At 34.7% G+C, this 16054-nt stretch overlaps 1 protein-coding gene and 2 non-coding genes across 4 annotated transcripts; all 3 read left to right on the forward strand.

Moving 5' to 3' along the window:
• Nucleotides 1-1689: 1689 nt before the first annotated feature.
• On the forward strand, nt 1690-1762 carry TRNAA-AGC (transfer RNA alanine (anticodon AGC)). Its single transcript has one exon. It is a non-coding gene; the product is annotated as a tRNA-Ala (tRNA).
• Nucleotides 1763-4880: 3118 nt separating this feature from the next.
• Nucleotides 4881-4953, forward strand: TRNAA-AGC (transfer RNA alanine (anticodon AGC)). The gene has a single exon. It is a non-coding gene; the product is annotated as a tRNA-Ala (tRNA).
• Nucleotides 4954-5255: 302 nt separating this feature from the next.
• THFS (10-formyltetrahydrofolate synthetase) lies at nt 5256-15545 on the forward strand. 2 transcript variants are annotated; one of them, XR_015791671.1, is made up of 5 exons: nt 5256-5623; nt 6324-6473; nt 7688-8888; nt 12902-13048; nt 15020-15157. XR_015791671.1 is itself a non-coding variant. In XM_022301657.2 (5 exons), exons 1-5 carry the CDS (start codon nt 5462-5464, stop codon nt 15293-15295), a joined length of 1911 nt encoding a protein of 636 aa, XP_022157349.1. In that variant the 5' UTR covers nt 5267-5461; the 3' UTR covers nt 15296-15545. The 2 variants fall into 2 exon arrangements, 1 of the variants encoding a protein (XP_022157349.1); XM_022301657.2 differs by having other exon boundaries at nt 5267-5623; nt 7688-8863; nt 15020-15545.
• Nucleotides 15546-16054: the final 509 nt, after the last annotated feature.

Consider the following 16054-nt stretch of genomic DNA (forward strand, 5'->3'; position numbering starts at 1 on the left):
TATCAATAAATAAATATACAGTAATATAATGTTACACGTATAGAACAAAACTAAAGTATCAATAAATATATATACGATACCTGGATTTCAATTAAAAATTATCTTTTAAGGTTATTGAGTAAATTGCCTTATTCAATTGTGCATTGCTTAAAAAAGCATGATTTTTTCCATTGCAAAGTTCGATGGACAACCGTGAATGTGAATCATATCACTTTAAGCTCATTGCATTTATGGTGAGGTGTAGTCTGAACTAATGTCCCACCCCCATTTATGGGGTCAATGTTTGTATCTACCTGCACTATCAATATGAGTATCGATAATGGAATGCATTTGTGTCGTACTGATGTCGTACTTCCATATATGGAGTCAATAAGAGTATCCACAATGGATTGCACTTGCGTCGCACTTCGATTTATAGGATCAATGTCGGTATATACATAAGTCTGCATTGGAGTTGCACTCTTGTGACCAATGTTGGTATCTAAAAAACATACAACGATGCAATAATCGCTCCCAACTCATTTGATAGAATCGTTAGAACTCATGTCATGTAGCGTAATAATAACCAACTTGTTTACACCATCCCTGAATAACAATAAATGTGAAACTTTCTTTTCGTGAAAATATATTTCTAAATCTATTGAGGGAGAGTTTGAGATATATTTTATAAAAAAACTAGACAATCTCTAAAAGAGTCCAAATTTTTATTTGGTGAAAATATATTTCTAAATCTATAAAATTCCTTAAATGTTGGAGGAGAGAGTTGATTCAAATTCTTAAAATGTGTTAGGTGGTTCCAAATGAGGGAGTGACAGAGTTTGGAAAATGATCCAATTTTTAGAATTCTCAATAATTGATTTGGTCATTTGTGCAGTATATGATACTATTGGCTATTTATTAAAATGAGTGTCCAAATTTTGCCACCCCTAATCAAATTTAATATTTTATGAGTTTTTAGACAACTAATTTTGGTACCGGTATAGTGATTTAGTGATGTAACTCATGTAACTGATGTAACGTGCCTAAGTTAATTGGGATACCCATAGATATTAATTTCAAAATGTTCATTTTCATCACTGAACTTTGAGACTTATATTAATATGTTACGTAAGTTGGATGAGACAAATATTGAGGCGTCGTTTGATAACCATTTTGTTTTTAGCGTTTAAAAATTACGGTCGTTTTTTACTATTTTATTAGTTAGTTTTTCATATCTCTTTAAAATATTGAAAACCATTATTATTATTATTATTATTTTTAAATTTGACTTATATTTTGAAAATGTTTAAAAAACTATATAACAAAACAAAGAAACACATAAAAAACACATTAGTAAAAAATAATGTTTCTCACTTAATTTTAAAAATAGAAAAAAGTGAAATGGTTATCCAATATGGCTTGTGTGATTGAATTTGTAGCAAATGTCATGATGATTATTTTCGTCGTAACCTGAACATAGTTTATTGACATTTATTTCCAACAGAAAGTCGTGAGTTTAAATTCTTATTTCGACGACACGTTGTACTAAAAATATGATTTAAAAATTCAAGAACTAAAATAAACCATTTTAGAGTCTAACGATTAAAACGGAACACTTTTTAAATTTCATAAATCAAAATAATTTAAATTTCAAAAAGTTAAGTAATACTATATAGTTTTATTTAACTTACCAATTAAGTTATATCAAATGGGGATATAGCTCAGATGGTAGAGCGCTCGCTTAGCATGCGAGAGGTACGGGGATCGATACCCCGCATCTCCACTTTTTATTTATTTTCATAAAAAATAAAATCTAGTTTTTATTTAGTTTTTAAAAAATAAAAATAAAATCTAGTTTTTAAGAAGTTCAACAATTTGATCAGTGAGCTAGAATTGGTCGAAATCCCTCTGGTCAAAGACAGGCGTGGATTCTACTCATTCATTGCTTGACAGATTCTTAGTTTCCAATGGATGGGAGGACATTTTCTCAAATTCCAAAGTATCCAGGGGTGAAAGGACTACTTCAGATCATTTTACGATCATTATGGAGGCAGGAGACTTTCAGTGGGGTCCTTGTCCATTCAGATTTTTTAACTCATGGCTTCACAACAGGGATTGCATTGGGCTACTTGAATCGACCTTAGCCAATGATCAATCTTATGGATGGGCTGGCTTTTCTCTAAACTCCGAGCTTCGTAATCTTAAGTCTCCCTTAAGAGTTTGGCACGTTCAGAACGAGAAACGCAAGAAAGAATCTGAAATTCGCATTCTGTCCTTAATCAATTTCCACTTTGTTGTATTAAAATAAAAATATTTTAAACTCAACTAAAAAATTTGTAATTATCTAATTTCAAGTTGAAAGTATGAGATTAATTGATGTAGTAACATTTTGACATTCAATAAAATAAAAACTTTAACTTTTTGTATACAATAAATTAATTAAAATTTAAGCTATGTGTTGTCTAAATATAGAGAAATAAAAATTGAACTAATTAATGTTAACAATGGATTTATTAGAGGTGGATTTGGTCATTCACTCCAAATTCTCTTACATATGATGCCCTAAATGATAAGCTGATGATGTCAAAAAAATAAAAATAAAAAATGATAAGCTCATGGGCCATGTATAGTTTCCGCAGCCAATAACGGGCTTGGGCCGAATGAAATGGGCTTGAAAAGCCCAATTCGTAAAGTTCAGATTGGTCGAAGTTGGATAAACAAATGTATACTATGAAAAATAATAAGCCTAATAATCAAATATTGCATAAACGGTTAAATGAAATTTGTTTTAAGACAAATATATCCCTGTAACAAATTAGGTATATGTGCTTGATTTTAAAAATTTATTTGTACCAATAACAAGAACAATAGGAATCAACAGTAACAAATCAAATAATGAAAAATAAAATTTAAACAATTAAAATCTAATTTTAAAATTGATTATCTATATTTTGAAATCAATTTTTGAGGGTAGATATATAAAGAATTGTTAAAATTTTGTTAAAATCTAAACTTCAAAATTTATAAGTGGGAGGGTAAATATAATTATTGGGTATCTAACCTTGCAATTTTAAGGGTTTTTTCTATTTTCCCTCTAACTTATGTTTTCAGTGTTTCCATTATTGCGGACAAACTCATAAATAAACTCATGCTTGTATATGTCCGTGCATGATAATGTTTGGTAAATATACACGTATACAGCAAAATTAAAGTATCAATAAATAAATATACAGTAATATAATGTTACACGTATAGAACAAAACTAAAGTATCAATAAATATATATACGATACCTGGATTTCAATTAAAAATTATCTTTTAAGGTTATTGAGTAAATTGCCTTATTCAATTGTGCATTGCTTAAAAAAGCATGATTTTTTCCATTGCAAAGTTCGATGGACAACCGTGAATGTGAATCATATCACTTTAAGCTCATTGCATTTATGGTGAGGTGTAGTCTGAACTAATGTCCCACCCCCATTTATGGGGTCAATGTTTGTATCTACCTGCACTATCAATATGAGTATCGATAATGGAATGCATTTGTGTCGTACTGATGTCGTACTTCCATATATGGAGTCAATAAGAGTATCCACAATGGATTGCACTTGCGTCGCACTTCGATTTATAGGATCAATGTCGGTATATACATAAGTCTGCATTGGAGTTGCACTCTTGTGACCAATGTTGGTATCTAAAAAACATACAACGATGCAATAATCGCTCCCAACTCATTTGATAGAATCGTTAGAACTCATGTCATGTAGCGTAATAATAACCAACTTGTTTACACCATCCCTGAATAACAATAAATGTGAAACTTTCTTTTCGTGAAAATATATTTCTAAATCTATTGAGGGAGAGTTTGAGATATATTTTATAAAAAAACTAGACAATCTCTAAAAGAGTCCAAATTTTTATTTGGTGAAAATATATTTCTAAATCTATAAAATTCCTTAAATGTTGGAGGAGAGAGTTGATTCAAATTCTTAAAATGTGTTAGGTGGTTCCAAATGAGGGAGTGACAGAGTTTGGAAAATGATCCAATTTTTAGAATTCTCAATAATTGATTTGGTCATTTGTGCAGTATATGATACTATTGGCTATTTATTAAAATGAGTGTCCAAATTTTGCCACCCCTAATCAAATTTAATATTTTATGAGTTTTTAGACAACTAATTTTGGTACCGGTATAGTGATTTAGTGATGTAACTCATGTAACTGATGTAACGTGCCTAAGTTAATTGGGATACCCATAGATATTAATTTCAAAATGTTCATTTTCATCACTGAACTTTGAGACTTATATTAATATGTTACGTAAGTTGGATGAGACAAATATTGAGGCGTCGTTTGATAACCATTTTGTTTTTAGTGTTTAAAAATTACGGTCGTTTTTTACTATTTTATTAGTTAGTTTTTCATATCTCTTTAAAATATTGAAAACCATTATTATTATTATTATTATTTTTAAATTTGACTTATATTTTGAAAATGTTTAAAAAACTATATAACAAAACAAAGAAACACATAAAAAACACATTAGTAAAAAATAATGTTTCTCACTTAATTTTAAAAATAGAAAAAAGTGAAATGGTTATCCAATATGGCTTGTGTGATTGAATTTGTAGCAAATGTCATGATGATTATTTTCGTCGTAACCTGAACATAGTTTATTGACATTTATTTCCAACAGAAAGTCGTGAGTTTAAATTCTTATTTCGACGACACGTTGTACTAAAAATATGATTTAAAAATTCAAGAACTAAAATAAACCATTTTAGAGTCTAACGATTAAAACGGAACACTTTTTAAATTTCATAAATCAAAATAATTTAAATTTCAAAAAGTTAAGTAATACTATATAGTTTTATTTAACTTACCAATTAAGTTATATCAAATGGGGATATAGCTCAGATGGTAGAGCGCTCGCTTAGCATGCGAGAGGTACGGGGATCGATACCCCGCATCTCCACTTTTTATTTATTTTCATAAAAAATAAAATCTAGTTTTTAATGCATGAGGGAGGGCAAGGATCTTCTGCTAATGAGGCACACGTTATAATCCGTCCAAACATCCATCATCCACCGTCCATCACCTCAACCCCATCATCCAACGGCTGTCATTTCCCACTTCTGCCACTACCGTCCACACCACAGCGTCCGATAGCAACAACTCACAGGCCCTCACTTCTATGGTTCGTCAACAAAATTTGCAGCTACACTCCAAAAAAATGTGTTCTCTCTTGCAAAAAGATTTTTTAGATTCAAACTGTCACTCACCCATCAATAGTATTTTAATCCCCCCCCTCAAAAAAACTTACAATGTCTTTTTATTACGGGGAAGAGCTCGACAGTGACAAATCTGATCCATTCCATAGTGAGATAAATCACTAGCGTCTGTTCCAAGAAGGCAAATACAGGGGATTGGAGGGGAGCCAATTTCTGTTCTGGGTTTTTGGGATTTTGCTCTGATTTTGCAAAATGAGTTCATCTAAGACTGTGAGGAAACTTCAGGTGGAGTCTCCAGTGCCTGCGGATATAGTCATTGCCAATTCAGTGGAGCCTCTGCACATCGCTGAGATCGCCAAAGACCTCAATCTCAGCCCCACCCACTACGATCTTTATGGCAAATACAAGGCCAAGGTTGATTCTGATTCACATCGCTTGTTTCCCTTTTCTGGATTGCCATTTTCCTTTTAGGATCCTGAGTTTTTTTAGTGAATCTGTTTCTGGGTTGTTCTTGATTGGGTGGAAAAATGGAAGTATGAGGAGAAGATCATTGACTTTTTACTTTCTATTGGAATGTATGGGAAAGATTTGCATAAAGTTGAATTGGAAGTGTTTGCTGTTTGTTTCTGGGGTTTTCTTGATTGGGTGGTGGAAAAATGGAAGTACGGGGATATCATTGACTTTTTACTTTCTATAGGAATGTACAGGAAAGAGTTGCATGAAGTTGAATTGGAATTGTTTGCTGTTTGGTGGATTGATTGGGTGGTGGAAAAATGGAAGTACGGGGATATCATTGACTTTTTACTTTCTATAGGAATGTACAGGAAAGAGTTGCATGAAGTTGAATTGGAATTGTTTGCTGTTTGGTGGACTGATATGGGTATTTGGTAATGTGAGGCAGTAATTGTTTGTGAATTCATCCAGGAGGAGAAGAGCCAGAATTTTTAGGAGGAACAGAATATTACCTTGAGTATAATGTTTTAGTTCTAAAAATGACAAGTTAGAGGAAATTCTAGATCTTAAATTTTCTACTTAAGATTTTGAATCTAAGCTAAACTAAGGGGCAATTGCTCTCATCCTTCCCGACCTGATTGTGTTGGGGTTTGGTTTGCAGGTCTTGTTGTCTGCACTTGATGAGCTTAAGGGATCTGGGGATGGATATTATGTGGTGGTTGGAGGGATTACTCCTACCCCTCTTGGGGAAGGCAAATCCACTACTACTGTTGGTCTCTGTCAAGCTCTTGGCGCTTTTCTTGACAAAAAGGTAATTTTCTTTTCGTATAAATATGTGTTTTAGTTCCTAATGTTTGAGTGTTTTTCCAATTTAGCCTCTACTATTGTCCCTTATGTTTTAACATTTTAAAATTATACCCTTAATATTCGTGAATGTTAAAATTGTGTCATGATAAACTTGCATGACATGGTACTTAGTGAGTTAGCAAAAATTCTGCGGAGGAGTTAAGACACCTAATTTAAACTTTTTAAATAACAAGGATTAAATTGAAAAAACACTAAAACATTAAGTACTATTAACACATATTTTTCCTTTTTTTTGCTTATTAGATTGAGTTCTCATAATTGCATTGCATGTTTGATTTCTTTTTGAAGTAGTTGCATCTTTGATTCAAATGGAATACTGTAGTTTTTATGTCTAAGATTACAGTGCAAATTTTGCAATGAGATAAGAAATGGCCACTTTGAAAAGCAACATTATGCTTTTTGCTTTAAAGTTTTGAACTCATTCCCGCAATAAATCTTGTTTATTGTTTTGGAAGACTTTGGTTCAAAGCAGAATCTTAAAGTCAAGAAGAATGTCATGTTTTCAATACATATTTGCATATTTTCTTACAACTCAGTTTTGTGGCCATTTATATGCAAGTATGAATTTTTATTTATGCGTAAAAGTAATTGACAAATATTCTTCAATCGTCTGTTGATAGTTTGCATTTTAGAAGATAGTTTATTTTTTATGGGCATGTACCGTATAGATCCATTAGCCATTTTACTCGACAAGAATGAACAAGGAATGAAAATTATTACTCTCCATTCCCATTTCTAATATTTACCTTAATCATTAGATGCCTCTTTTATTGTCATTCTCAACCCAAAATCAAGAACAGTTCTTGATTTAGTGATACAACCTGTTTTGATTCCGATTCCAATACAATGTTAGTTAACACAATAAAAAGAATATTATTCATATTGCTGCATATTTTATTCTTTTTGCTCATTCCAATTATCTTCAAAAGCGATTTTCAGCAAGTAAAGGACCTTAGATCACTGATCATGTTATATGCCTAATCCATTCATTTATGTTATATGAACTAAGGTTTTTAAAATGATTGTTACATCACTTTTAGTGTTTTTTGCTTTATTGATGTGTAAATTAAAGAATTTTGCTAGTTCAATCAATACTGAACATAATTATACTTGGGATCTACATGTACAGCCCGATTCACCTGTCTAGGTTGGTTTCAGGTGGTTACCTGCCTCCGCCAGCCGTCACAGGGACCAACATTTGGAATCAAGGGCGGTGCAGCCGGAGGTGGTTACAGTCAAGTGATTCCAATGGATGAATTTAATCTTCACCTAACTGGAGATATTCATGCAATAACAGCTGCAAACAATCTCTTAGCAGCTGCTATTGATACCCGGATTTTCCATGAGGCATCTCAGTCAGATAAGGCTCTCTTTAATCGGCTCTGCCCGCCAAACAAAGAAGGAAAACGGAGCTTTAGCGGTATCATGTTACGACGTTTGAAGAAGCTTGACATTGCCAAGACAAAACCAGAAGATCTTACGCCAGAAGAAGTTAAAAAGTTTGCCAGGCTTGATATTGATCCAAATTCTATTACCTGGAGGCGAGTCATGGATGTAAATGACCGGTTCTTAAGGAAAATTTCTATCGGCCAGGGTCCGGATGAGAAAGGGATGGTGAGAGAAACTGCATTTGATATTTCAGTTGCCAGTGAAATAATGGCAGTTTTGGCCCTTACAACATCCCTGGCTGATATGAGAGAGAGGCTAGGAAAAATGGTTATTGGAAATAGCAAGGCTGGTGACCCTATAACTGCTGATGATCTCGGTGTAGGTGGTGCTTTGACCGTGCTGATGAAGGATGCCATTAACCCGACATTAATGCAGACTCTCGAGGGAACTCCTGTTCTTGTTCACGCCGGTCCTTTTGCAAATATTGCTCATGGTAATTCCTCTATAGTGGCTGATAAGATTGCCCTGAAGCTGGTAGGACAGGGTGGGTTTGTAGTCACAGAAGCAGGTTTTGGGGCTGATATTGGCGCTGAGAAATTTATGAACATAAAATGTCGCTATAGCGGTTTAACTCCTCAATGTGCTGTAATTGTGGCGACGATAAGGGCATTGAAAATGCATGGGGGTGGGCCAGAAGTTGTTGCAGGGAGACCTCTTGACCATGCCTATTTAAATGAAAATGTGGGTCTTGTTGAAGCTGGCTGTGTTAATTTGGCCAGGCATATTGCAAACACAAAGGCTTATGGTGTGAATGTAGTCGTTGCTGTGAACAAATTCACCACAGATACCGAAGCAGAAATGAATGCGGTTCGGAACGCTGCGTTGGCTGCGGGGGCATATGATGCCGTTATTTGTACCCATCATGCTCATGGTGGAAAAGGAGCAGTAAGCCACTCAATCTCGATAATTAGTAAGCTTTAGATTAAATTAAGCTTTAGATTAAATTATAAGTTTAGTCCCTGAACATTGAAAAGTGTCTAATTGGTTCTTAAATTTTCAATTTTATCTAATAATTCACTGAACTTTCAAAGTGCTTAATACGTCATTGAATTTTCAAAGTATCTAATAGGTTCTCAACCTATCTTATATTTTCTTTTAAAATCTCGAACCTATTTGACACAAAATTGAATTTTGAATCTAATAGGATCCTGACATTTCAATTTTGCATCTAATAGATCTCTAGATTTATGAAAATGTCTAATATGACTTATTATACACAAATTTAAAATCTCAAGGCCTATTTGATACTTCTAAAGTTTGGTACAGATTCAAAATTGAAAGTTTAGAAGCTGACCTATTATTTTAAAGTGTAGGGATCTATTTGACATAATCTTGAAAGTTTATTGACTAAACTTGTAACTTAACTTAAGCTTTATATATATGACACAATAGCTTACCAGTTTTTTAAATATGTTATTAGTTTCTTCATCTTGTGTGTCGTATAGTACATCCTTACGATTACACTATTTCAAATGTGAATATTGTCTACATGTCTTGAGTTTTTAGAAAATGACATTTGTCGTGTTCATGGCGTATTCATGAATACGTGTCTATGCTTTTCAAGTGACCAAATCCTATAGGAAAAGGTAAAAGAATAAGAAAATCTATTTCAAATGGTATCGACATTTCTTAAGCTTTATGAGAAAGTTTTTCTTATTATTCTCAATACAATAGAGTGCAATATATACAAGAGTATATTCAATCAAGAGACTAGAAATTAGGTATAATCTAATTCTACAAGGAATATATTACATGGTATACAAGGAAAGTAATCCCTAAATTTTAGCTTGATTTTATACACTCCCCCTCAAGATGGATGATATATGCTCGTCATTCCAAGTTTCGAAATCAATCTACTAAGACTGGTTTGATGCAATGCCTTAGTTAATATATCAGCTGCCTGTTGTTGAGAAGACACATATCTTAGATTCATAGTGTGTCTCAATCTTCTCACTGATGAAGTGATGATCTATTTCAACGTGTTTCATCCGGTCATGATGTATTGGATTTCTTGCAATGGCTATGACAGATTGATTATCACATAGTACCTCCATAGTACCTTTAGTCTTGATCTTGAGCTCAGTGAGAAGACTTTTTAACCAAATTCCTTCACAAATCCCATGGGCTAATGACTGAAACTCAGCTTCGGCACTGCTTCGAGCTACAACCTGTTGTTTCTTACTGCGCCACGTTACTAAGTTTCCCCATACATAGGAACAATATCCTGATGTTGACTTCCGATCAATCGGAGATTCGGCCCAATCTGCATTAGTGTAAACTTTAAGTGCTCGGTTTGTGGTCTTTTTGAACATAAGTCCCTTCCCAGGATCGTGCTTGAGATATCTCAATATTCTATACACAGCTTCCATATATTCCTTTGAAGGTTTGTTCAGAAATTGACTTACCACACTAACCACAAAGCTAATGTCTGGTCGCGTATGAGTTAAGTATATAAGTTTCCTAACTAGATGTTGATATCTGCCTCGATCAACTGGTTCATCTTCGAGATTAACTCCAAGTTTTGAGTTTGCATCCATAGGTGTATCTGCTGGTTTGCAGCCACTCATCCCGGTTTCTCTTCGGAGATCAAGGGTGTACTTTCGTTGAGTAACAAAAACCCCTTTACTAGATCTTGCGACTTCCATTCCTAGGAAATACCTTAGGTGTCCCAAGTCTTTGATCTCAAATTTCTTTGAGAGAAGTTGCTTCAGTCGAATAATTTCCTAGGAAACATTTCCTATGAGAATTATATCATCAACATATACTATTAAAACAGTGATCTTACTTGGTGAGAAATGCTTGATGAAGAGGGTATGGTCGGATTGACACTAAGTATAGCCATCTTATTTCAACACAGTTGTAAATTTCCAAACCAAGCCTGATGTGACTGTTTTAGTCCATAGAGAGACTTCTTGAGTTTACATACCTTTCCTCTAGTATACCCATTCTCAAATCCAAGAGGTATGTCCATGTACACTTCCTCTACTAAATCGCCATTTAAAAATGCATTATTTACATCTAGTTGAAACAAGGGCCAATCTAGATTTGTTGCAATAGAGAGAAGTACCCAAATAGTATTCAGCTTGACAACTGGAGCAAACGTTTCCTGATAGTCAATCCCATACGCTTGTGTGAATCCTTTAGCCACAAGGCGAGGTTTGAATCGCTCTATACTACCATTTGGTTTGTGTTTGGTCGAAAAAATCCATTTACATCCAACTGTGCGTTTACCTGGGGGTAAGTCCGTATGTATCCACGTCCCATTTTTCTCTAGAGCCTGTAGTTCTTCTAGAGTGGCAACCTTCCATTCAGGTCTCTGTAGAGCTTCTTGAACTGTGTTGGGAGTTTGTATCTGATCTAGTGAAGTCATGAAACATGACGACAGATTAGTGTAAGATAAGTGATACTGTATGGGATGTTGAGTACATGAGCGAACACCTTTCCTTACAGCAATGGGTCTATCATCTTCTGATATCTCGTGTGCTATTTTAGGGACACTGAGATTTTGGTTTAGAGCTTGGCTTTGCTGAACTTGTGTAGGTTGTATCTCAGTCCTCTCAGGTTGTCTCGCTCTTCGCGAATAAACTTGCAGGTCTAGCTCAGAGGTAGATAAGAAAGTTGGCTCAGAAGGAGGTACAAGTGAGGGTACAGGAGAACTTTCAGAGGATGGATTTAAAGTCACTGCAGGAAATTAGGAGTGCAATCCTAATTTTGTGATTCAAGATCATGATGCTCCCCTAAATTACAGAATTGGGATAATATGGTTGATTTTCAAAAAATGTGACATCTATTGTATGAAAGAATTTTTGAGATGGAAGATGATAACATTTGTATCCTTTCTGATTCGGTGAGTATCCAAGAAAGACACATTTTGTGGATCTCGCATCAAGTTTACTACGATGCTGAGGATATACATGAACGAATGAAGTACACCCAAATATTTTTAATGGCAAGGGAGAGACCAGATGGGATGTAGGATAGATCATAAGTAAGCTTTGCAAGGGTGTGTTGAATTTGAGAATACGAGAAGGCAATCGGTTTATGAGATACGTAGCAGTGAGAACAGCTTCACCCCAAAAAGATTTTGGAACGTGTGATGTGAGCATTAGGCAATCGGGATGAGGGTTATGCTCACGATGAAGGCCGCCGGGATGAGAGTTCTCTTTGCGAATGGACGTCGCGACGGAGAGGATCGACGGCGACAGATCTGCCGTGAAGAGTTCGCCGGAGGTGGATCTGATGATGGTTAGGGTTTGTAAAACTAGGGTTTATTTCCTGACGGCTAGGGTTTTGAAAAAATAGGATTTATTTCTCAAAGTTCTGATACCATGAAGCTTTATGAGAACGTTTTTCTTATTATTCTCAATACAATAGAGTGCAATATATACAAGAGTATATTCAATCAAGAGACTAGAAATTAGGTATAATCTAATTCTACAAGGAATATATTACATAGTAATACAAGGAAAGTAATCCCTAAAGTTCAGCTTGATTTTATACATTTTGTTTTTGTTTTTGTTTTTTTTTTGATATCCGTGTGTCCGGGCCAGCTTACGCGCACCTCGACTATTCACGGGTCAACCGTCTGACCCTACTACATTTGGTTGACAAGGAAACTCGTAGGATATTAAATCCTAGGTAGATGGCCACCATGGTTTGAACTCATTCCCTTCAAGTCTTTTGCTATTTACATTGGCCCTCATTAACTACTTGAGCCATCCCATGATGGTTGGTATAAGACATTTTCATATCCAAGTCCTTAAAAATTTTCTTTTCATAGGTGACGTTCCCAAGAGTCAATGAACACATAGGATATATATTTCAATGTGAGCTAGCTAATGGAAAAGTGATGGTGTCTTGAATGAAAACGATCATCTTTCTTTGATTGGACATTAAAATTTATCACAATTTTTGATTTTCCAGGTCGACCTTGGGATTGCAGTTCAAAAAGCATGTGAGAATGTAACACAGCCATTGAAATTCTTATATTCACTGGATGTAAGTATTAAAGACAAAATAGAAGCAATAGCCAAGTCCTACGGAGCCAGTGCGGTGGAGTACTCGGAACAGGTGAGTTCTATGCTATATCTATGACGAAGATTTTTTTCAATTCGCATTAACCTTATCTAAAATGAGTCACCTTATAGATTTGTCATTTTGGCTGAAAAGATCCACATGGTTTTTCTTCTATATGAGAAGTCATAGATAAGAGAGTTGTTTCTTGATTAGTATCATTTACTCCATGCCTGATTTTGTTTGACACAAGAAAATCTCTATCCATGACCATTATAGCCATAAAATCTTTTGACTGAAATCTGCTTATAACGGCAACTATTATTTTGTCCAGAACTCATTGATCTCAAAAATTTCGTCGTGGTCTATTGATCCTTAATGATCGTTACTCCTATTTCCATGGAGATTGGATTTTTCATTTTCAGCATCATTTTAATTTTCTGAGTATGAATCTGATATTTTCGTCCCTGTGCTTCCTTCAAATTCAAATTCCAAATTCCTTCTTTAATATGTCGAAGCTTTTTTTATTGGATCACAATCAATAATTCTAGCTAGAATAGGATAATGATAAAGTGGCATAAATAGTCTTGGGATTGTTCAACTCATCAACCTCATGTTGGCTTATTTATTTATTTTTTAATTTTTTAATTTTAAACAATGAAAAACACTATTTCATAGATCAATGAAATGCACTACTCGGTGGGGAGAAAATCCAAACCCTGAAGCAAAAGAGGTTACAAGAAAGCCCTCTGCGAAAATATCATTTAGAGAATAATCACAAAAAGCTCTACCAAACCTACACCAACAAAAAGAAATGGACACAAAAAATCTCCATCTTTTCCTACAAAAAAGTCTGTGATTCCTCTCTAAAACAGCCATCTATCCTCCCAAAACAAAGTACTCAGGCCAGGCCTTGATGTTGCATCCAGAGGAGACTAGCGATCTTCTGATATTTTTGACAGCTTGAGCATTGGTCCACAAATCCAAAGGAGAAGATTCATATTTGGCCTTTTATCACTTTCCTCCATAGAGCTGATTTTTCCTGAGCAAAACGCCACGGGGATTTAGCAAGAAGAGCTATATTTTTCTGTTGCAAATTTCCGATGCCCGAGCCTTCCAGCTGACAAAGATGCGAGGCCGAACTTTTCGAAGCAATACCTTGATTAAAATTCCTCAGTGATTCTTTCCACGGCTTCCACAACTTTCTATGGCATTTTAAACGTGGGCATAAAGTAGGACGGAGGCTTGTCAGGGAAGCTTGGATCTAGGTGAGCCGCTCCCATTTGAGAAACAAAAACTTCCTTCCACCCTTGAAACTTCCTTTTGATCTTCTCAATAATAGGATCCCAAGAAGAAGCCTTTTCAGGACCACCATATTGGATTTGCTTCTCATGGTCAAAGATCAACATCATTATTTTGAGAAAGAAATAAAAGATCAAATCATTTAAGAAAGCAACATTGTTAGCCTGTCAACTACTGTTCTAAGTTTTAGGTTCAAATGGGTAATTGCATGTTCTTCTATTTTCACTGAAATCCGATCGTGCTCTGGGAGTTAATCCTTTTTTTTAACAAAAAACAAACTTTTCATTGATAATATGAAAATGAAGAAAAAGTTCAAGGTTATAGGCTCCCAAAGGAAGGGAAAAAACTCTGGAGTTAATCCCAATTCAAGGCTTTCATATATTGTGGTTAAAAGTAAAACGATGGTTGAATAACTAAGAGCTTATCAGGCCATGTGTTCTTAGCTTCACAAAACCACCCACTGTTGGTCACTACTAACAAAGGAAACTGTCATGCAGTGGTTCCTCAGCTTTGATCTTGGTAAAGAGTAAAAGATTTAAGAATTTATGAACATAGTTAAAAAAAAAAACTTAAGAAGTCCACAATAAATCTACTAAGAGCTGGTCTCACTGGCATTATGTACCGCAGGTAAAAATACAATTGGCCGTTTATGTGAGAGAGTTTATGGACTAGACTTGTAACAAATACTGATAGGGAGCTGAAAAATGTTATTGTTTGAATCAACAGGCTGAGAAACAGATTGAAATGTACAGCAGGCAAGGATTTTCGAATCTACCGATCTGTATGGCGAAGACGCAATACTCCTTCTCACACAATGCTTCCGAAAAGGGAGCACCAACCGGATTCAAGTTGCCGATAAGGGATGTGAGGGCGAGCATTGGTGCTGGCTTCATTTACCCCTTGGTAGGAACCATGAGTACAATGCCGGGGCTTCCTACAAGACCTTGCTTTTACGACATCGATCTCGACACCGTTACCGGAAAGGTCATTGGTCTTTCTTGAAGCTGGAAGAGGAGCCTTCCAAAACAATTTCCTTGCCTGGAACTTTCTGGTTTGGGGAACAAGCAATTCTCAACATTATCCAGCAACAACTGTCTCAAAAGTTCTTGTCCAAGTACATTTTCTTTGTTCTTCACTGTTGTGATTCTAGTCCTTCCTGTCATGATGCCGCTTTGCTGAATTTTGAATAGTATGAAATTATATCAAGTTAATAAAATGGAAAAAGGAAATCACGTCTGTGTTATTGCTTATATATATATATGTGTGTGTGTGTGTCTTCTGTCTTCCTGAGTATTGCTATTTTGTGTTGGGATAAATTATAAGTTTGGTCCTTTAATTTTTAATTTTTAAAGTTTGCATCTATTTAATGTCTACATTTTAAAATAGAAACCTCATAGAATATAGCGATTAAATAGACAATTTTAAAAGTTGAAGGATGAAACGTATGATTTCACCTTTGTGGTTCATTAGCAACTTTTAGTGCATAGAATTTTTAGTGCATAGAATGAGTATGTCTAGTTGGTCACTCTCTTAAATAATAATAATTTTTTTTAATTGTAGGTTTTTGTTTTAGATCTATCCCATAAATAGTGTTTAAAATATTTATATAGTAATATACTCAGTAGACAGTCAAAATCATTTGCACCTTTACAATCTAAAGAGGGCATTTGGTAATTTTTTTCTCCTAATGAATAGAAAAATGGTTTTGAGTTGTTTACTCAAAGACGTGCCAAAGATGGTCCCAACTATGGTAAAGGTCAT

Source organism: Momordica charantia (genome assembly GCF_013281855.1).
Source record: "Momordica charantia cultivar OHB3-1 chromosome 6 unlocalized genomic scaffold, Mcharantia_2.0 BLBB01000006.1, whole genome shotgun sequence".
NCBI classification, from domain to species: Eukaryota; Viridiplantae; Streptophyta; class Magnoliopsida; order Cucurbitales; family Cucurbitaceae; genus Momordica; species Momordica charantia.